General features: G+C 40.6%; 2 protein-coding genes across 5 annotated transcripts; both read left to right on the forward strand.

Moving 5' to 3' along the window:
- Nucleotides 1-126: 126 nt before the first annotated feature.
- CG7668 (uncharacterized protein) lies at nucleotides 127-2,225 on the forward strand. Of its 2 annotated transcripts, none has more exons than NM_168830.2 (3): nucleotides 127-383; nucleotides 694-1,754; nucleotides 1,808-2,225. In NM_168830.2, exons 1-3 carry the CDS (start codon nucleotides 309-311, stop codon nucleotides 1,938-1,940), a joined length of 1,269 nt encoding a protein of 422 aa, NP_730478.2. In that variant the 5' UTR covers nucleotides 127-308; the 3' UTR covers nucleotides 1,941-2,225. The 2 variants fall into 2 exon arrangements, with proteins under 2 accessions (NP_730478.2, NP_649170.1); NM_140913.2 differs by having other exon boundaries at nucleotides 1,808-1,995.
- A 466-nt stretch (nucleotides 2,226-2,691) lies between these two features.
- kug (kugelei) lies at nucleotides 2,692-21,998 on the forward strand. Of its 3 annotated transcripts, NM_001031967.2 has the most exons (22): nucleotides 3,975-4,044; nucleotides 6,191-9,643; nucleotides 9,702-9,808; nucleotides 9,867-10,074; nucleotides 10,130-10,191; nucleotides 10,256-10,411; nucleotides 10,474-10,846; nucleotides 10,909-11,917; nucleotides 11,973-12,158; nucleotides 12,218-12,392; nucleotides 12,449-12,711; nucleotides 12,769-13,498; nucleotides 13,560-13,737; nucleotides 13,800-14,240; nucleotides 14,298-14,698; nucleotides 14,764-15,072; nucleotides 15,135-20,439; nucleotides 20,502-20,783; nucleotides 20,842-21,030; nucleotides 21,344-21,373; nucleotides 21,547-21,678; nucleotides 21,740-21,901. In NM_001031967.2, the coding sequence occupies exons 2-22, from the start codon at nucleotides 6,217-6,219 to the stop codon at nucleotides 21,874-21,876; spliced, it is 14,100 nt and encodes a 4,699-aa protein (NP_001027138.2). In that variant the 5' UTR covers nucleotides 3,975-4,044; nucleotides 6,191-6,216; the 3' UTR covers nucleotides 21,877-21,901. The 3 variants fall into 3 exon arrangements, with proteins under 3 accessions (NP_001287126.1, NP_001027138.2, NP_649171.3); NM_001300197.1 differs by lacking the exons at nucleotides 3,975-4,044; nucleotides 21,344-21,373 and adding an exon at nucleotides 2,692-2,880 and having other exon boundaries at nucleotides 21,740-21,998; NM_140914.3 differs by lacking the exon at nucleotides 21,344-21,373 and having other exon boundaries at nucleotides 21,740-21,998.
- Nucleotides 21,999-22,043: the final 45 nt, after the last annotated feature.

Here is a 22,043-nt window from a genome sequence, read left to right on the forward strand (position 1 = left end):
TTATACACTTATTTAAAGCAATAGTTTGAAAATGCAAAAGTTCCTTTTCAAAGATGATACCCAGTAATTAAATTTACGGAATACCCCCTATGCCATGTTCTAGCCGGACTGCGTAACTCCCTCAGTCCATATCTGGTAACACTTAGAGCTAAACAGCTACGTGCAATTCATCGGATTTTTTTGTATTTTGAGTTGTTACAAATATAGGCACTTGCTTTACATCTTTAAATTTATTGCACGGATTATTGCAAATTCCGTTTGGAGTGCTTTTAGGTACGATAAAACGTGGTGCTGATAAATTAATCCCCATGAAGCCGGAGGACCAGAACAACTTTTCTCAGAATTCGCGATCCTCTCCAGATTCCAGCACTGAGAACAATTCGGTGAGCAATAAGATTTTTCTCGATTCTCGTTACTTACATAGATAGAGAAGAACGTGTGAGAAATTTGAAAATTCTTTTGGTGTATTGATATAAATTCACAAGTAAAATAAAAATCAAAGACACTAAAATAATAATGTCTAATGTCTTTATTATTCTAATGTCTTTGATAAAAACTTTTCGCTTTATATGTACTTCCCCAAATTCCGATTCTAGTGTCTTTGAATAGACTCAGTCAGATCCGATAGTGATCGTAATCATGAATTCATGCACATAGTTCTCAGCGAATATTGTATACTCTTTCGTTTTTCAGAGCAGCAGTGATTCGGAAATGGAATTTGTGGGCACAAGTGCACGGGGAATGCTGAAACATAAGAAAAAAGATGAGAGGAAAATATCGGAACTCACCCGAAAGTTGGCGGAGGCTGAAATAAATCTGAAGGCCCAACAGGAGAAGGGCAGTATACTTGAAAACTGCATCAAGGATAAGGATGATTTTATTAAGACCCTGCAATTGTCGATTGACTTAGTAACGCAAACAAAAGAAATGACCATACAGAAGTTACAAACTCAAATTATGGACTTGCAAAGTGATCTCGACTTGAGTAGGATTACAATTAAGAAGAACGATGGAGGAAATTGTGCTCCAGCGCATGATAAAGTTGTGAAAGAACGAAAGGAGTTAAATATGGAAAATGGAAAATTTCGAGAGGGGAATGATCAGATTGTTGAAATCGAGAAAATTTTGAACTCAAAAGAGGCGGAAATCGCCAGACTAGAATTCAAAATTGACGAGTCGAAGCTAAAAATTGTGCAATTGGAAGGTGCAGTAAAGGCGAAGGACGAAAAGATAGTGAAAATGACAGAGATATTGTCTGAGTATAACGTTAATAATAAGGACCACGATGAATTCGTATTACTGGGCTCTTCCAAGTTGCCTTCAATTAAATTGGTGACACTACCTGATTTCGAACCCTTTGCCTCAGTTTTCGAGGATATTCCTTCTGCCGGTCGTGGTTGGATGATAATCCAGCGTAGAATCGATGGCAGTTTCGATAACGCCACTGAATCAAATATAATAACGGGCTGTGGGGATTTGGGTGGCGAGTTCTGGCTTGGCCTACAAAAATTGCATAAAATGACGACACATCGACGAATGGAACTATATATCCAGCTCGTCGATTTCGACAATGCTAGTGCTTATGCAAGATATGATAATTTTGTTATTGGCGATGAAAAACAGAAATACAAACTGCTTTCCCTTGGCGAATACTCAGGAAATGCTGGCGACGCATTTCGCAGTCATATAAACCATATTATTGTTGGAAATCCGTTTGCAATGGAATCATCGAAATGGTGGGGTACAATGAACTGGTATGTATGAACTTGTTTTTGTTTAATGATTTTGAAAAATAATTCTTTTTCAGTAACTTGAACGGAAAATATCGGAATTCCAAAGTTGAGTTGGACACGACCGATGGCATTTGGTGGGGTAATTGGAATGTTGGTAATAGATATCCCCTGAAGTCGTGCAAAATGCTAATCAGACCAATGCCGTGAGCCAAGTATAATGGCTTGTCAAATAACATTGTCACGGAAATAAAAGTTGTAAAATAATTTCTACCTGTTCATTTTCAGCCTAATTATTGTAGAATGTTAAGTTTTAGTGTCGACCAAAGAGTGGATAACAGGCTTGAAGGTCCTATAAATGCTGTATGCTGTATTTGCAAGTAAAATCTAGCTTCGCTTGGTATTTTTTTTATCGTAATAATACCGACTTTGTTATTTTACGGTCGAGGGAAATTTACATGAAAATCCCACCAGATGGCGCGTTTGATAAAATCGATTTTATCGCAGGAATGCCGTATTAAATTGCCCAAGTTTCTATAAAATATAAATATATTTTGATAAATAGTAATAATAATACATAATAGAAAAAAAAAAAATAAAACATAAAAATCTGCAGAAGGCAACAAATTGCATCTAACAGTGAAGTGGAGCATTTTCCTAGCCTCACAAAATATTTAGCAATAACAAATACATTTGTCTAAAACATGTAACAAGTCAGACATATGCATGTTCTCCGCAATAAAGCTGGGATATTTTTACCAGAGAGGGTCAAAGGACTCAATAACAGAAGGGGAAATAGGGGTGCTCCATGCTCAAGCTGGTCCGGATGAGCTCGAAGTTGCTGTTGGAGGTTGCAGCTGGAGGTTGCAAGCGCAGGACATGGCCCAACTCGTTAGGACCTCGAAACGAAAAGTCGAATCAGTTGAATTTCTGTTCTCATTGACTGCGGTTTAAGTTGCTTTAAATCGCAGTAAACGGTGTGCGTCGTCGGTAGCAATTGAATGAGAAGGGAAAGTATGTTTCAATCGAAAGTCGCGTTGTTCCGTTAATATGACTCGAGCTTAGGCGACGATACGCGAGTCGATAAATGTATCTGCGCCCATACGCATTTCCAGTGCAAGTGATGTTTATCTGTAAAATGCAGAAATATGTACGTATTCGTGTTGTGTGCCACAAATACGTCCGAGTTGACCAATAGTCCACGATAATATTGCTTTACATATAAGTGTAACAGTGAATTGGGGTTGCATAACCCCCTGTGGTGATACAGATAATGAGAAACCAAATATATCCAACCAAAAATCAGTGGAATAAACCACAACATACACCTCCGCACAGGAAACTTCTGCGATGGTCTGGGCTACATTTCTTGAATTGCGAAGCCATTGCAATGAGGATTATGGGAAACCAAAGGGTTCCATTCCTTGTATACGTCCTAGTGATTTGTGATATTTTTAGGGGGCATCAACCTTAATTGACACCCAAATATATTGCCAGGGATCCATGTTTTTAATGAAAACTATAGCATTTAAATAAAGCTGTTTCCAAATTTTGATACAGTTTAAAGACTTTTTTCACATATCAGTTTGATATGTTCCTTTAGAAGAAACCAAAGCAACAACAATATTGTAGGCGAACCAAATAAATAGGACTTCATTTTAATTAGTTAAGTGCTTTCTTTAAAATTGCACTCGACAAAAACCAAAATATTATTTTTTATAATATCTCCATATTACAAATTTTGTTGTTATCTTAAATGCAGCCCTTTAAAACGTAAGATAAAGAGTTATTCGTGAAGGAAATTATTTTGTTTCAGAATTTATTTTTATTGGCGAACATACAAATAATTTAAACATTTAATTAGTCTTGACAATTGGTTTTGACCACTTGTTGAAAGGTTATTAAAGCGATTTTTTTGTATTGTTCGAAAATTTTGTATTTATTAGACAAAGGCCTCGCTTAAATTCGTGTCAATTCGCGCTTAGCAGTATAATCGATCTGGAAATTATCGGCTACGCACTATCGGTGCTGTCATCGAGTCTCGCAATATTCGATTCTTGCAATCGATTTTAGCATTTTCAAGAGAGAGCAATAGCGGGCGGAGTTATCGGCGATCGTAGTTAGTGGTGCATATGTACATGCAGCTGCCAATTAATGTGAGTGTGTAATCCGCGTCTAGAGTTCCGGAAATCAGAGATGAATGAAAATACAAACCGATGAAAGTGATCGCCCCCGAAGTTACCGAGCAACCAGCGAAAACACCGAATATTAGATAGTTCCAGACAAGTTGTGGGATCCACTCTAAATTACAAAGGTATACACACATATGTACCTGAGTGCGTTTGTATGTGGACCAAACATTTTCCAAAAAGATATATCAACCGAGAATTGTGCATTTCTGTGTTTTAAGCCAATAAAATACCCAGTGCCAGGTGCACGAAGTTTATCACGGCGATTCGGAGTGATGTGTGTGCGTGTGTTTGTTTACTTACCTTATCGGAAAATTAGGCCCACGAAAAAGAGACACATGTTATCTTTGTACACCGATGTGCTATGTACATATGCATCGCCTATGTATGTATGTAAATGCTGCACTGCTATGTAAAAATTGGAGTTAGTGCTCGTAATGGTGTGACTTTGTGGACTGATTTTTGGAGTGAGAATCCAGAAAAGCTAAGAAGAGTTCTCAGACATTGCTTCTGAATAAACATTAAAGTTGAAAGCACTCAGTGATTCACATGGCCTGTGCTCGCTAACCCGTTTCGACTTCTTTTCATGCCTTATACATATGTACATACATATGTGTGTATTAGGGTCTTATTACTCATATTTACCTACGCGCCGCACCAATTTCGCAACCTTCACGTTTTCATGAATCGAAAAGTCGAAAATCTCGTAATTTCCACTCCCAACATCCCAACAAGTGGCTCCCTCAGTCAAGTGATTATGCTGATCTGCTGTGCTAGTGAAAATTCATTTTAAAAGTGTTACCTTCACGGTTCTTTAAATTTGTAAACAATAAATTTGAGACTTGAAAGCGACGTGTTATGAAAAATATTTCAAACACTTCTTTTATTCAGTTTTATAGGAAAAATGAAGCTTTACTTTTCACACGATTGGTTTATTAGTTTTTCTTATCTGGCAAAGGTGTCAAGTAAGAGGGCTTTGTGTCGTACAACCTAACTACATGGATATCAAGATATGGAGAAATTCCCGTTCCTTGTGATTATTTACAATTTGAAGACCATCCAGAATGTAGGGCATCATTACATTATAATTCGTTTGGAATTCGAGTAATTTATGGTGGCATTGGTAGGCTGTGTCTAAAATATTACTAATGAATAAAGTTCAAAGATAACACAAGTGCAAAATGAGAATTTCATGACATACACCCGTTTATCTTCAGCAGTTTTTTTTAAATGTTCTAAACGGTTATTGTCATATCATTCTATTACATTGAATTCTATTCGTGTTTCCTTAAAAGTGAATAAGCCTTAAAGATAGAAAATGTTTTGTTTTTGGAAGCAAAGTGAATTACATTAATCACGCATTTTCGAGCCAACTAATTATAGAAACTACTATAAATGACATCAGAAGTGTGGCTGATAAGCTGGTCGTGCCCCTTTAAAAAAAAAATCTAGGTCAAATCGATTGCGGAAGGCTTCTCTTACAATTTTACTTGACGCCCAATCATCTTTTGGGAAAAATTTAAATTTATGCTTGTGCCATATGAACAAGCAGTTTTTAAGAGTGACATTATTGAAATGTACTTATAATTTTACCTCTTTGTTTATTTATGTTATAATATTTACAATTTGCTTCATTTGTGCACAATTCTTAAGCCTTAAATCAGGTACATTGCAAAAGTTGTTAAGCTTAAACACTTATTGTCAGATTGAAAGGAAGGTGAACAGTGGCGCAAATTTGCCAAAATTAGAAGCTGAACAGTTCACTTAATAGACGACTATTGTTGCTGGTAGATATAATCGGTTAGACAAAATGGAGCACTTTAAATCAATTATGTAGAAGAAAGATTGCAAATTCCACCAAACGTAGAGATGCCCATCTCGTCCGCCGTTTGAAATGCTTTCCCATCATTGGAGCATTTCCACATTTTATGCGAATTATATGTATTATGTAAATGTATTATGTACCATAAAAAATGGTTAAAACTGGACGTGTTAAATAGCCGAATATTTGATTTCGCCTCGCAATGAGTGATTTACATTACATTGTGTTGTGCCTATCTGATTAACAATTTGTTTAATTACGAACATTAAAAAATTAAGATATTTCCTCGTAGGTCGTTAATATTTAAATCCCTAATTCTAAATTGAGCTTAAACCAATGTCTTCGGATGGGATTACCGAATTCGGCTTTGAGAAAACACTACTATAATTAAACGATGTTCAAAATAAACACTGCCTAACAAAATGATTACCATTCCGTTTACGTTGCAGGATATTATGTGAAATAAGAGCAGTATATGTTTACTATGAAGATTAAAAAATATGTAACTCCTGTAAAAAGAAAAGCTTTCACCATACTCCAATGGATTTCACTACTGTGTAGTCTATGGTTGATCCCCACTGTACAAAGCAAGGCCGATGAGAAGCACACGGCGACCCTGGAGTATAGACTAGAGAACCAACTGCAAGATCTATATAGGTTTAGCCATAGTGTATATAATGTTACCATACCAGAAAATAGTCTGGGCAAGACTTACGCCAAGGGAGTATTGCATGAAAGACTGGCCGGCCTGAGAGTTGGCTTGAACGCAGAGGTTAAGTATAGGATAATTAGTGGCGATAAGGAGAAGCTATTTAAGGCCGAGGAGAAACTGGTCGGAGATTTTGCCTTCTTAGCGATTCGAACGCGGACAAATAACGTTGTGCTAAACAGAGAAAAAACTGAGGAATACGTTATAAGAGTGAAGGCACATGTACATTTGCACGACCGAAATGTATCAAGCTATGAAACGGAGGCGAATATCCACATCAAAGTACTGGATCGCAATGACCTGAGTCCGCTGTTTTATCCGACCCAGTACACCGTTGTTATTCCGGAGGACACGCCCAAATATCAAAGTATTTTAAAGGTCACAGCTGACGATGCTGACCTCGGCATCAATGGGGAAATCTACTACAGCCTCCTGATGGATAGTGAATACTTTGCTATCCATCCAACAACTGGCGAAATTACTCTCCTGCAGCAGCTTCAGTATGCGGAGAACTCGCACTTCGAGCTCACGGTGGTGGCCTACGATCGGGGATCATGGGTGAACCATCAGAACCACCAGGCCAGCAAGACGAAGGTTAGTATTTCGGTGAAACAGGTTAACTTTTACGCTCCAGAGATTTTCACGAAAACCTTCTCGAGCGTGACGCCAACATCAAACCCTTTGATTTATGGAATTGTACGAGTAAACGACAAAGACACTGGGATAAATGGCAACATAGGGCGATTGGAAATCGTCGATGGAAATCCGGATGGCACGTTTCTTCTGAAGGCGGCGGAGACCAAAGACGAGTACTACATCGAATTGAATCAGTTTGCCCATCTTAACCAGCAACATTTCATTTACAACTTAACCCTACTGGCGGAGGACCTCGGAACTCCCCGTCGATTCGCCTACAAATCCGTTCCGATTCAAATCAAGCCCGAGAGCAAAAATATACCCATATTCACACAGGAGATTTACGAAGTATCCATTCCAGAAACGGCACCCATTAACATGCCTGTGATAAGGCTCAAAGTAAGCGATCCAGATTTGGGCAAAAATGCATTGGTCTACTTGGAAATCGTGGGTGGAAATGAGGGCGACGAGTTCCGAATTAATCCCGATTCGGGAATGTTGTACACAGCAAAGCAACTGGATGCCGAAAAGAAGTCAAGTTATACCTTAACAGTCTCCGCCATTGATCAGGCAAATGTTGGGTCGCGGAAACAATCTTCAGCCAAGGTGAAAATCAGCGTACAGGATATGAACGACAATGATCCCATTTTTGAGAATGTCAATAAGGTCATTAGTATCAATGAGAACAACTTGGCTGGCTCGTTTGTTGTGAAGCTTACTGCCAAGGACAGGGATTCTGGTGAAAATTCATACATATCGTATAGTATTGCCAATCTAAATGCGGTTCCATTTGAAATCGATCACTTTAGCGGTATAGTTAAGACCACATCACTGCTTGACTTTGAAACAATGAAGCGTAACTATGAGCTGATAATCCGTGCATCCGATTGGGGATTGCCGTACAGAAGACAGACGGAAATCAAACTGTCCATCGTCGTCAAGGATATCAACGATAATCGGCCGCAGTTTGAACGTGTGAACTGCTATGGCAAAGTGACCAAATCGGCGCCGATGGGCACCGAGGTATTCGTTACCTCAGCCATTGACTTTGATGCAGGCGATATAATATCCTATAGGTTGAGCGACGGCAACGAGGATGGCTGCTTTAACTTGGACCCCACATCGGGTTCCCTGTCTATTTCCTGCGACCTGAAGAAAACAACCTTAACAAACCGTATTCTCAAAGTTTCCGCCACGGACGGCACCCACTTTTCCGATGACTTGATCATCAATGTACACCTAATGCCCGAAGATTTGGGTGGAGATTCCAGTATTCTACATGGTTTTGGATCCTTTGAGTGCCGGGAAACCGGCGTGGCCAGGAGATTGGCGGAAACATTATCGTTGGCCGAAAAAAACAATGTAAAGAGTGCATCGCCATCCGTTTTCAGTGACTTGTCTCTAACACCCAGTCGATATGGCCAAAATGTGCATAGACCAGAGTTCGTGAACTTCCCTCAGGAGCTGTCCATTAACGAAAGTGTCCAATTGGGCGAAACAGTTGCTTGGATAGAGGCCAAAGATCGCGATTTGGGCTACAATGGAAAGCTGGTATTTGCAATTTCAGACGGGGACTACGATTCGGTTTTTCGTATTGATCCAGACCGCGGTGAACTGCAGATTATTGGATATTTGGATAGAGAGCGTCAAAATGAATATGTTCTCAACATCACCGTCTACGATCTGGGTAACCCGACCAAATCGACGTCAAAAATGTTGCCAATAACGATCCTCGACGTGAACGATAATCGCCCGGTTATTCAGAAGACGTTGGCCACCTTCCGGCTGACTGAGAGCGCCAGGATAGGAACTGTGGTACACTGCCTTCATGCCACGGATGCGGATTCTGGAATCAATGCTCAGGTGACATATGCCCTGTCGGTTGAGTGCAGCGATTTCACAGTAAATGCTACTACGGGATGTCTTCGTCTGAACAAACCACTGGATCGCGAGAAGCAGGATAACTACGCTCTTCACATAACTGCCAAGGATGGTGGCAGTCCCGTGCTATCCTCGGAGGCATTGGTTTACGTCCTGGTCGACGATGTCAACGACAACGCGCCCGTTTTCGGAGTGCAAGAGTACATATTTAAGGTGCGCGAAGATCTGCCCCGTGGAACAGTGTTGGCCGTAATCGAGGCGGTGGACGAAGATATTGGACCCAATGCCGAGATCCAATTCTCTTTGAAAGAGGAGACCCAGGATGAGGAACTATTCAGAATCGATAAGCACACGGGTGCAATTAGGACTCAAGGATATCTGGACTATGAGAACAAACAAGTGCACAACCTTATTGTCAGTGCCATCGATGGCGGAGATCCCTCTCTAACTTCGGACATGTCCATCGTAATAATGATCATCGACGTCAACGAGAACCGATTTGCGCCCGAATTCGACGACTTTGTGTACGAGGGAAAGGTAAAGGAGAACAAGCCGAAGGGAACGTTCGTAATGAATGTCACAGCACGGGATATGGACACGGTGGACCTGAACTCCAAGATCACGTACTCAATAACAGGTGGCGATGGACTGGGAATTTTTGCGGTTAACGACCAAGGTTTGTATTGCCTTCGTATGACATCTTAGACGGATTAATGCAAAAATATATTGAGCAGGTTCAATAACTTCCTTGTCGCAACTCGATGCGGAGACGAAAAACTTTTACTGGCTGACGCTCTGTGCACAGGATTGCGCAATAGTTCCCCTCAGCAATTGTGTGGAAGTGAGTAAATTCATATATCTAAAGTTGTCCCGTAAACTTACTTGCACTTAATCATTAGGTTTACATACAAGTCGAAAACGAAAACGATAACATTCCTCTTACGGACAAACCAGTGTACTACGTTAATGTCACGGAAGCCAGTGTGGAAAATGTGGAGATCATTACCCTAAAGGCTTTCGATCCCGATATAGATCCCACTCAGACTATAACATATAACATAGTTTCCGGAAATCTTGTCGGGTACTTTGAAATTGATTCGAAAACAGGTACGAATATAAGCTTTAGTTATAAACATTTTTTCCTAATTGTTCATGTTCTTAGGAGTGATTAAGACGACAGAACGCAAATTGGATAGAGAAAATCAAGCGGAACATATTTTGGAGGTGTGTTTGTTCGCTTTTCCATTTATAGTTATAAATCCAAATAGCTGATACAATTTTTTTTCAGGTGGCTATATCAGATAACGGATCTCCAGTACTATCTTCTACATCGCGAATCGTTGTGTCAGTACTGGATATTAACGATAACAGCCCCGAGTTTGACCAAAGGGTCTACAAGGTGCAAGTTCCGTCTTCAGCCACAGTCAATCAATCTATTTTTCAGGTATGCCTAAGGCTTTCAATGTTGAATTACCGAAAATGGTCAGCTAAATTATTGGTTTTTAGGTTCACGCTATCGACAGCGACAGTGGCGAAAATGGTCGAATTACCTACTCAATTAAGTCCGGAAAGGGTAAGAATAAATTTCGCATCGATAGCCAAAGGGGCCATATACATATAGCAAAACCATTGGACTCCGACAATGAGTTTGAGATTCACATCAAGGCTGAGGACAACGGAATTCCTAAAAAGAGTCAAACTGCTAGAGTTAATATTGTTGTAGTTCCTGTAAATCCTAATTCCCAAAATGCACCGTTGATAGTCAGAAAGACATCCGAAAATGTCGTTGATCTTACGGAAAATGACAAGCCTGGATTTTTGGTCACTCAAATTTTAGCTGTCGATGATGACAACGACCAGCTGTGGTACAACATTTCCAGTAAGTTAAATAGTTAATCCACGTTTTGAATACCTAATGATATTTCGAATGTATTTTTATAGATGGCAATGACGACAATACCTTTTACATTGGCCAAGACAACGGAAACATACTGCTTTCAAAATATTTGGACTACGAGACCCAACAGTCCTATAATCTGACTATCAGCGTCACTGATGGCACATTCACAGCGTTTACTAATCTTTTGGTTCAAGTGATCGATATTAATGACAACCCCCCTCAGTTCGCTAAAGATGTGTATCATGTCAATATATCCGAAAATATTGAAGAGGAATCAGTTATAATGCAACTCCACGCCACTGACAGAGATGAGGACAAGAAGCTATTCTATCACCTGCACGCAACTCAGGATCCGTCGTCGCTGGCATTGTTCCGAATCGATTCCATAAGTGGAAATGTCATTGTCACTCAGAGATTGGATTTTGAAAAGACTGCGCAGCATATACTCATCGTTTTTGTTAAGGATCAAGGAGCGCCTGGAAAAAGAAACTATGCCAAGATAATTGTAAACGTGCATGACCACAACGACCATCATCCAGAATTTACTGCTAAAATAATTCAAAGTAAGGTTCCCGAAAGCGCAGCTATTGGCTCTAAGTTAGCCGAAGTGAGGGCCATAGATAGAGATAGTGGTCACAATGCCGAGATCCAGTACTCGATTATCACGGGTAACGTGGGTAGTGTGTTTGAGATTGATCCGACTTTCGGTATAATCACATTGGCTGGCAACTTGAATATCAACAAGATCCAGGAGTACATGCTTCAAGTGAAGGCCGTAGATCTGGGAAATCCACCGCTGTCATCGCAGATTCCGGTACACATCATTGTCACCATGTCCGAGAACGATCCTCCGAAGTTCCCAACCAACAACATTGCCATTGAAATATTCGAAAACCTGCCCATCGGAACATTTGTTACTCAAGTCACCGCTCGGTCGTCGTCATCCATATTCTTCAATATTATTTCCGGCAACATCAACGAAAGCTTCCGCATTAACCCATCTACTGGAGTTATTGTTATCAATGGAAATATCGACTATGAATCCATCAAGTAAGCAATAAATTGTAATACAATTTTATTTTTAATACAATTTTTGTTATCCCAGAGTATTCAACCTTACGGTTAAAGGAACCAATATGGCAGCCGAGTCATCCTGCCAAAATATAATTATACATATCCTAGATGCTAACGATAATATTCCGTATTTCGTTCAAAATGAATATGTTGGAGCATTACCCGAATCCGCCGCTATTGGATCTTACGTACTGAAAGTACACGACTCATCAAAAGAGTAAGTTTTCGTAGTTTGACCTCCATTGCGGTATCAACAATAATATATTTGTTCTTCAGTCATTTAACATTACAAGTTAAGGATGCGGATGTCGGAGTAAACGGAATGGTTGAATACCACATAGTTGACGATCTGGCAAAAAACTTTTTTAAAATAGATTCGACAACTGGCGCTATTGAACTGTTACGACAATTGGACTATGAAACAAACGCTGGTTATACCTTTGACGTTACGGTAAATTAAGAAGAAAATAGCTTTGGATTTTTGTGTACAAATTTTGTATATTTTAGGTTAGTGATATGGGAAAGCCCAAACTACATTCCACTACAACTGCACATGTGACGATTCGTGTCATAAATGTTAACGATTGTCCTCCAGTATTTAATGAGCGTGAACTCAATGTAACTTTGTTCCTTCCAACTTTTGAGAATGTGTTTGTAAGACAAGTTAGCGCAAAGGATGCTGATAACGATACCTTAAGGTTTGATATTGTGGATGGAAACACCAACGAATGTTTCCAGATCGAAAAATACACCGGAATAATTACAACACGGTAAACTAAGCTACAATATTTATTTAGACCATAAAACATACCTTTTTTTTTTTTTAGAAATTTTGAAATACTAAATAACGAAAATGATCGGGACTATGCCTTGCACGTCCGTGCCTCCGACGGAATTTTCTCTGCAATTTTAATAGTTAAAATTAAGGTTTTGTCCGCCATCGATTCGAATTTCGCATTCCAACGTGAATCGTACAGATTTTCTGCATTTGAAAATAACACAAAGGTAGCTACCATTGGATTGGTGAACGTAATAGGAAACACACTGGACGAAAACGTTGAGTATCGCATCCTGAACCCAACACAATTGTTTGATATTGGAATCAGTTCGGGAGCCCTAAAAACCACTGGAGTTATTTTCGATCGCGAAGTAAAGGATTTGTACAGACTCTTCGTGGAAGCAAAGTCAATGCTATACGACGGCATGAATTCAAATGTTCGCAGAGCAGTAACGTCCATAGATATATCCGTCTTGGATGTGAACGACAATTGCCCCTTGTTTGTCAATATGCCCTATTATGCCACAGTCTCTATTGACGATCCAAAAGGAACGATTATTATGCAGGTCAAGGCCATTGACTTGGACAGTGCAGAAAACGGCGAAGTTCGGTACGAACTTAAGAAGGGCAATGGGGAGTTGTTCAAACTGGACCGCAAATCTGGGGAGTTATCCATAAAGCAGCATGTCGAAGGTCATAACCGAAACTATGAATTGACAGTGGCTGCCTATGATGGCGCCATAACACCATGCTCCTCGGAAGCTCCTCTGCAGGTTAAGGTTGGTTTTCTTCCGAAAACAAAAGGAAACTTTTCAATACAAACTGCTTTTTTCATTATAGGTTATAGATCGTTCGATGCCCGTTTTTGAAAAGCAGTTTTATACTGTTAGCGTCAAGGAAGACGTGGAAATGTACTCAGCCCTTTCCGTATCCATTGAAGCAGAAAGTCCCCTGGGAAGGAGTTTAATTTACACAATATCTTCCGAGAGTCAATCGTTTGAAATTGATTACAACACGGGTATAATCAATCAGCCCCATCTGTTTCATTTCAAAATTATCTAAGCTTATGTTTAATTTCAGGATCAATTTTTGTCGTAAATGAATTGGATTACGAGAAAATAAGCTCACACGATGTTTCCATTCGAGCGACTGACAGTCTTTCTGGTGTTTATGCTGAAGTCGTTTTATCTGTTTCCATTATGGATGTCAATGACTGCTATCCAGAAATTGAGAGTGATATATACAACCTAACCATTCCGGAAAATGCATCGTTTGGAACACAAATTCTGAAGATTAATGCAACTGATAACGACTCGGGAGCAAATGCAAAACTTTCCTATTACATTGAGTCCATTAATGGGCAAAATAATTCAGAACTGTTTTACATTGACGTCACAGACGGAAATCTGTATTTAAAGACTCCATTGGACTATGAACAAATCAAGTATCATCATATAGTCGTTAACGTAAAGGACCATGGATCGCCATCATTAAGTTCCCGATCAAACGTATTTATAACAGGTAGAATTCTATGTCGCTTTATCTCTTACAAACTAATTTATGATTCTATTATTCCAGTTAAAGACTTAAACGACAACGCTCCATGTTTCGTTGAGCCGTCGTACTTCACCAAAGTGTCAGTGGCAGCTGTTCGTGGACAATTTGTTGCTTTACCTAAAGCATACGATAAGGATATTTCCGATACCGATTCTCTGGAATACAAAATTGTTTACGGAAATGAATTGCAAACCTATAGTATTGATAAGCTAACAGGAGTGATTTCCCTTCAAAATATGTTAAATTTCACTGATAAAAGTAGCACAGTCTTGAATATTTCCGTCTCCGATGGAGTTCATACGGCATATGCCCGGCTCAAAATATCCTTATTGCCAGAAAACGTTTACAGTCCACTGTTTGATCAAAGTACTTATGAGGCTCAAGTACCTGAAAACTTGCTACACGGTCATAATATAATCACGGTACTTTAATAGATTAATAAATTGGCTGTTAGACTTGTGTAACGATAACTGTTTTTTGTTTTCAGGTAAAAGCATCGGATGGAGACTTTGGCACCTACGCCAATCTTTACTACGAAATAGTTTCGGAGGAAATGAAAAAAATCTTTCTCATCGACCAAACGACGGGTGTAATAACCTCAAAAGTAACTTTCGACCGTGAAAAAAAGGATGAGTACGTGGTGCTACTGAAGGTGTCCGACGGTGGCGGAAAATTCGGATTTGCCTCTCTCAAGGTCATAGTCGTCGACGTGAACGATAACGTTCCTTACTTCCTATTGAAGGAATACAAAATGGTTGTTAGCACAACAGTGGAAGCAAACCAAACTATCCTGACGGTAAGAAGTGAATGTCCTTTTAAGTAGTCCCTACTAAAGAACTTTGAACTGTTTACTTACAGGTCAAAGCCAAAGACGACGATATTGTTGATAATGGATCGGTGCATTTCCAAATTGTTCAAAAATCCAACGATAAGGCAGTAAAGGATGTAATCGAAATCAACGAGAAAACTGGGGATATTGTGTTTAAAAGCAAGGCGGAATCTTACGGAGTGAACTCATATCAGTTTTTCGTTCGCGCTTCCGATCGCGGTGAACCTCAATTTCATTCGGAAGTTCCAGTGTCAATCGAAATAATCGAGACTGATGCCAATATTCCCACTTTTGAGAAATCGTCAGTTCTACTAAAGATCATAGAGTCAACGCCACCAGGAACCGTGCTAACGAAGCTACATATGATTGGAAACTATACGTTCAAATTCTCAATAGCAGCGGATCAGGATCACTTCATGATATCCGATAGTGGTGAACTGATCCTTCAGCAGACATTGGACAGGGAGCAGCAAGAGTCGCACAATTTGATTGTAGTGGCGGAAACTTCCACGGTTCCCGTTTTTTTCGCCTACGCTGATGTTTTGATTGACGTTAGGGACGAAAATGATAACTATCCCAAGTTTGACAACACATTCTACAGTGCCAGTGTTGCGGAAAACAGTGAAAAGGTGATATCCTTGGTGAAAGTATCGGCCACAGATGCGGACACTGGGCCAAATGGCGACATTCGCTACTACTTGGAAAGTGATACTGAAAACATTCAAAATATTTTTGACATTGACATTTACTCTGGCTGGATCACCTTGCTAACCTCCTTGGACAGAGAAGTTCAGTCCGAGTACAATTTCAAAGTAATTGCTGCCGATAATGGCCACCCAAAGCATGATGCAAAAGTACCTGTAACTATCAAAATCGTAGACTATAATGATAACGCACCAGTATTTAAGTTGCCTATCGAAGGGCTTTCTGTTTTCGAAAACGCGCTGCCTGGCACGGTTTTAATCAACTTACTCCTAATTGATCCCGATATCGAGAAACAGGAAATGGATTTCTTTATCGTTTCTGGGGACAAGCAAGCCCAGTTTCAGATCGGTAAGAGCGGAGAGTTATTTATTGCCAAACCATTAGATCGCGAACAACTCATGTTCTACAACTTAAGCATAATAGCCACTGATGGAAAATTCACTGCCAAAGCCAATGTGGAAATAGATGTAAAAGACATAAACGACAATACGCCTTACTGCCTAAAACCCCGCTATCATATCTCCACTAATGAATCAATCTCGATTGGAACTACACTCGTTGAGGTCAAGGCGATTGACTTTGATTTTCAAAGCAAACTGCGCTTCTATCTTTCGGGCAAAGGTGCGGACGACTTCAGTATAGGAAAGGAAAGTGGCATCCTGAAGGTGGCAAGCGCACTGGATCGGGAGACAACCCCCAAGTACAAATTGGTCGCACATGTACAGGATGGCAAGGACTTTACGCAAGAGTGTTTCTCGGAAATAATCATCACGGTCAATGACATAAATGACAATATGCCCATTTTCTCAATGGCTCAATATAGAGTGAGTGTACCCGAGGATGCACAACTGAACACATTGATCACGAAAGTGCACGCGATGGATAAGGATTTCGGGGTAAATAGACAAATCAAATACTCGCTAATGGGTGAAAACCATGATTATTTCAAAATATCAAAATCGACTGGTATCATAAGGCTGCACAAAAGTCTCGATCGTGAAACAATTTCATTGTTTAATCTCACTGTGAAGGCGGAGGACTGTGGCGTTCCAAAACTACACTCCATTGCAACAGTTGCTGTGAACATATTGGACATTAATGACAATCCACCCGAGTTCAGTATGCGTCAGTATTCGTGCAAAATTCTGGAAAACGCCACACACGGCACAGAAGTGTGCAAAGTTTATGCCACTTCGATAGATATTGGGGTAAATGCGGATATTCACTACTTCATAATGAGTGGCAACGAGCAGGGGAAGTTCAAAATGGATTCCACGACGGGCGACTTGGTGCTAAATGCAACCTTGGACTATGAAATGTCCAAGTTTTACTTCTTGACCATTCAAGCAATCGATGGCGGCACTCCACCGCTTAGCAACAATGCATATGTGAACATCTCTATTCTGGACATTAATGACAACAGTCCCACGTTTCTGCAAAACCTGTACCGCATTAATGTCAATGAAGATATTTTCGTGGGCTCCAAGATTCTGGACGTCAAAGCCACGGACGAAGATTCAGATGTAAATGGTCTTGTAACTTACAACATTGAAAGAGGCGACAATATAGGCCAGTTTTCAATAGATCCGAAAAACGGAACAATTAGCGTTTCGAGGCCATTAGATCGTGAGACTATTTCGCACTACACTCTTGAAATTCAAGCCTGTGATCAGGGAGATCCTCAGAGATGCAACAGTGTTCCAATCAATATAAACATTTTGGACACTAACGATAATGCACCCATATTTTCCAGCTCTAACTACAGTGTAGTACTTCAAGAAAACCGACTTCTGGGCTATGTATTCCTTACCTTCAAGATATCAGACGCAGACGAAACACCCAATACCACGCCATACACCTTCGATATTAGGTCTGGAAATGAGGGTGGGCTTTTCCGGCTGGAGCAAGATGGTTCCTTGAGAACGGCCTCGCGATTTAATCACAATCTGCAGGACGAATTCGTGATTCAAGTTCGAGTTTTCGACAACGGCACACCTCCATTATATTCCGATGCCTGGGTGGTTGTGAAAATAATTGAAGAAAGCCAATACCCGCCCATTGTCACACCCCTAGAAGTAACCATAAATTCATTCGAGGACGATTTTTCGGGCGCATTCATTGGCAAAGTTCATGCCTCGGATCAGGACAAGTATGATGAATTGAACTTTAGTTTGGTGTCCGGTCCCGATGACATGTATCAGAGCTCGAAGCTGTTCAACATTTCCAACAACACGGGAAAGATCTATGCCATATCCAACCTGGATATTGGTCTGTACAAGCTAAATGTGTCCGTTTCGGATGGTAAATTTCATGTGTTCTCCATTGTCAAAATCAACGTGGAACTGGTAACCAATGATATGCTAAAAGAGTCGGTTGTCATTCGATTCAGAAGGATTTCAGCATCTGAGTTTCTGCTGAGTCACAGGAAAACCTTTATGCGCTCCATTCGCAATATAATGCGATGTCGCCAAAAGGATGTAATTCTCATCACCCTTCAATCGGATTATCAAAAAGCATCACAACATGCTGTGGGTAATCGACGAGCCAGGTCCATTGACTCCGATTTGAACGTGGTGTTTGCAGTGCGAAAGCAGCAAATAATACCCGATTCCGATGAATTCTTCACAAGTGATGAAATTCGGCAGACACTGATAGACAAGAAGAACGAGATTGAAAACGAAACCAACCTGGTGGTGGAGGATGTACTACCATCCACCTGTCAAAGCAACAAAAACGACTGCGTTCACGGGGAATGCAAACAGATATTACAGATCCTGAAGAACAACGTTACCACCACCTTTACGGATGTGATTAGTTTTGCTGCTCCATCTTACATTCCGGTGAATACGTGTGTCTGTCGACCAGGATTCGATGGAAAGCACTGCAAAGAGACTGTGAATGCCTGCTCCACGGATCCATGTTCCCCGCAGAGGATCTGCATGCCGTCTGGCTCGGCTTTGGGTTACCAATGTGTGTGTCCCAAGGGATTTTCAGGAACCTACTGCGAGCGGAAGTCTTCGAAGTGCAGCAATGAGTCCTGTGACATGGGTCTATTCACTGCGGTGTCCTTTGGCGGAAAGAGCTATGCCCACTACAAGATCAACAAGGTGAAGGCGAAGTTCACGCTGGAAAACGGGTTTTCCTACTCCCTGCAGATAAGAACTGTGCAACAAACTGGGACTCTGCTGTATGCCAGCGGCAAGGTGGACTACAACATCCTGGAGATCATAAACGGAGCTGTTCAGTACAGATTCGATTTGGGCTCGGGCGAGGGAGTCATCAGTGTGTCCAGCATTAACATCTCTGACGGCGAGTGGCATCAAATCAGCCTAGAGCGGTCCCTCAATAGTGCCAAAGTGATGGTGGACAACAAGCACGTCTCCCATGGCAGTGCTCCGGGTGTGAATGGCATCCTGAACATCCAGTCGAACGATATCTTTGTAGGCGCCGAGGTTCGTCCGCATCCATCGATAATTGGCTACGAGGATATTCAGCGTGGCTTCATCGGTTGCATGGCAAACATCAAAATAGCCAAAGAGTCGCTGCCATTGTACATTTCCGGTGGGAGTACCATTGCTGCCTTGAAACGTTTTACGAATGTCGAGTTCAAGTGCGATCCGTCGAATGTTCTGGTGCGCCTGGGCATTTGCGGATCTCAGCCGTGTGCCAATAGTGGAATCTGCAAGGAACTCGATACGGACGTGTTTGAATGCGCCTGTCAGCCCCGATATTCCGGCAAGCATTGCGAGATTGATTTGGACCCTTGCTCATCGGGACCCTGCTTGTTTGGCGGCAGGTGCGACTACCACGGACCGAACAACTACAGCTGCACGTGTCCCATCCACTTATCCGGAAAGAGGTGTGAGTACGGCAAGTTCTGCACGCCGAACCCGTGCAAAAACGGTGGCATTTGCGAGGAAGGCGATGGAATATCGCACTGCATGTGCCGCGGCTACACGGGACCCACTTGTGAGATCGATGTGGATGAGTGCGAGAACCAGCCGTGCGGCAATGGAGCGACCTGCATCAATGAACCCGGAAGTTTCCGTTGCATTTGTCCATCTTATCTCACAGGAGCCAGCTGCGGCGATCCCCTGTATTCGAACTCTATTTCTACAAAGCTGAAGAACTTTTCTATAGAGCACATTAGCGGGATCATTTCCGGCGTGGCCGTGGTACTGGTCATCATCAGTTGTGTCCTGTGTTGCGTGGTGTTGAAGAGGAGTTCCTCTTCAAAGCGAAGGAACCGACTAGAAAAGGACAAGAACAAGTCGTCGTACAAGGAGGCGAACTTGAACTCACTGGTGGACAAGGACAATTACTGCAAACCAAACGTAAAGTTGAGTAACTTGGAGGTTAACCAGCGTCCAATTAGCTACACAGCAGTTCCAAATGACAACCTAGTCCTGAGCAATAGGAATTTTGTAAATAACTTAGACATCTTGCGTAGCTACGGTTCGGCCGGCGATGAACTGGAAAATGTGCCATTCGAGTACCAGAAGGTTAATCGAAACAAACAGCATGTGAACATAAACTCCTGCCATTCAACCGATGCAGATAATGCCTACAAACAAGAATGGTGCGAGCAAATGCATTTAAGAACCTTCAGTGAAAATAAACTGAACAATGGTAAGTCAATGCCTCTTAGTGTCAGATAGCAAAAGCAAATATTAACCTGCTCTTTATTTCAGAACTTAAACGGGATTTCGGACCATCTGTGAGTCGCTTTTCAACTGGGAAACTAATCCAAGTTGAAATGCCCAACGTGTGCCACTCTTCCAGTGCGAATTTCGTTGATTATTCAGCTCTTGCCAATGGTCAGTATCATTGGGACTGTTCCGACTGGGTTCGCAAAAGCCATAATCCCTTGCCAGATATAACCGAAGTTCCTGGAGCAGAAATAGCTGATTCGTCGAGCTTACACAGCAACGATAGCAACGAGTCCAAGTCGAAGAAAGCCTTTTTCGTGCACAGTAAGTATAGAATTTAAAACTCGTTTCCCGGACCAATAACTGATTTCACCACCAAAAGGGGAAGACGGAGATGTTGATCCGACGAGGGATATAGCCGCGTTGAATGAGGATATCGGATCGGAGTATTTGGACTCGGAGGCAGAGAGCTGCTTGGAGCCGTTTATGTTGCCAAGATCAAGTAATCAGCCACTTTCAAGACTGAGTTCTTTTAATAATATCGAGAATGAAGACTATAAATCAAATACAGGTAAAACCCTTCGTTAAAATGTTAAATGCATCTAATAAAATACAAAAAAAAAAAAAAAAAAAAAAAAAAAGGAATTGATTATTATCACTAAACGTTTTCATGTTTATGTTCATAACAAGCTGATTTATCTTATTGGCTGTTACAAAATCGCAGTTCATTTTTCATTTTATAATTTCAACAATTTATTTAATACATATTGCACACAATATCTAACTCTTTCCTCTTATAAGTAATTTTGTTATTCCTTTAAACTTTCTAACAAATAACATCTTTGTATACTAACCTATTAAACTACTTCATTTCATGCAATCAGTGCCTTTACCGTCGAAAGTTAGTCATTCGTGTAAGTTTTGTATTCATTATAAGTAATAGTCCAATGGTTATTTATAAATTTAGGTCAATGCTTTTTTTATACTGAACCTGTATTAAATTAAAAATATTTGTTACTGCATATTAACCACATAAAATGTTACAAGAATCTTACTTCAAAATGTCCATATCTGATCTATTCCACAGGCAAAGTATATTTAAGACATCCTGATTCGTATTTACCGACGATGCATTTTCCAAGTGAGACCGATGGGGAAAGCTCTATGACCGAGGGGCCGATTTCTAGGATGGAAATAAAAACCAGGAGGACGATAAGTGGTAAGCAAGGGAAATGCCTTTACATATCTTACAAATATCACGATTCTCTCTAATTATGCAGAAAATTCAGAGGAGGCATACCTATTTCCATGCACTGTCGGAGAAATTGGATCCAACAGCAACATTTCGGTTCGACTGTGTGAAATTGAAGATTCTGAGTTGGAGGAGTTTTTACCACAACAACAAACAAACAATTAAATGACATGCTTAATATATAAGAACTACATTTTACACAAATTATTTCATTTCGTTAGATACTATTTTCCATAGGAAAACTTTGGTTATATATTTTCAATAAAAAAGACACAAAGAACATCTGCACTTCCATAGTATCATTAGTTTAAGGCCAAGGTAAGTTTACACTT

The sequence above is a fragment of the Drosophila melanogaster genome, chromosome 3L, assembly GCF_000001215.4.
Source record: "Drosophila melanogaster chromosome 3L".
NCBI classification, from domain to species: domain Eukaryota; kingdom Metazoa; phylum Arthropoda; class Insecta; order Diptera; family Drosophilidae; genus Drosophila; species Drosophila melanogaster.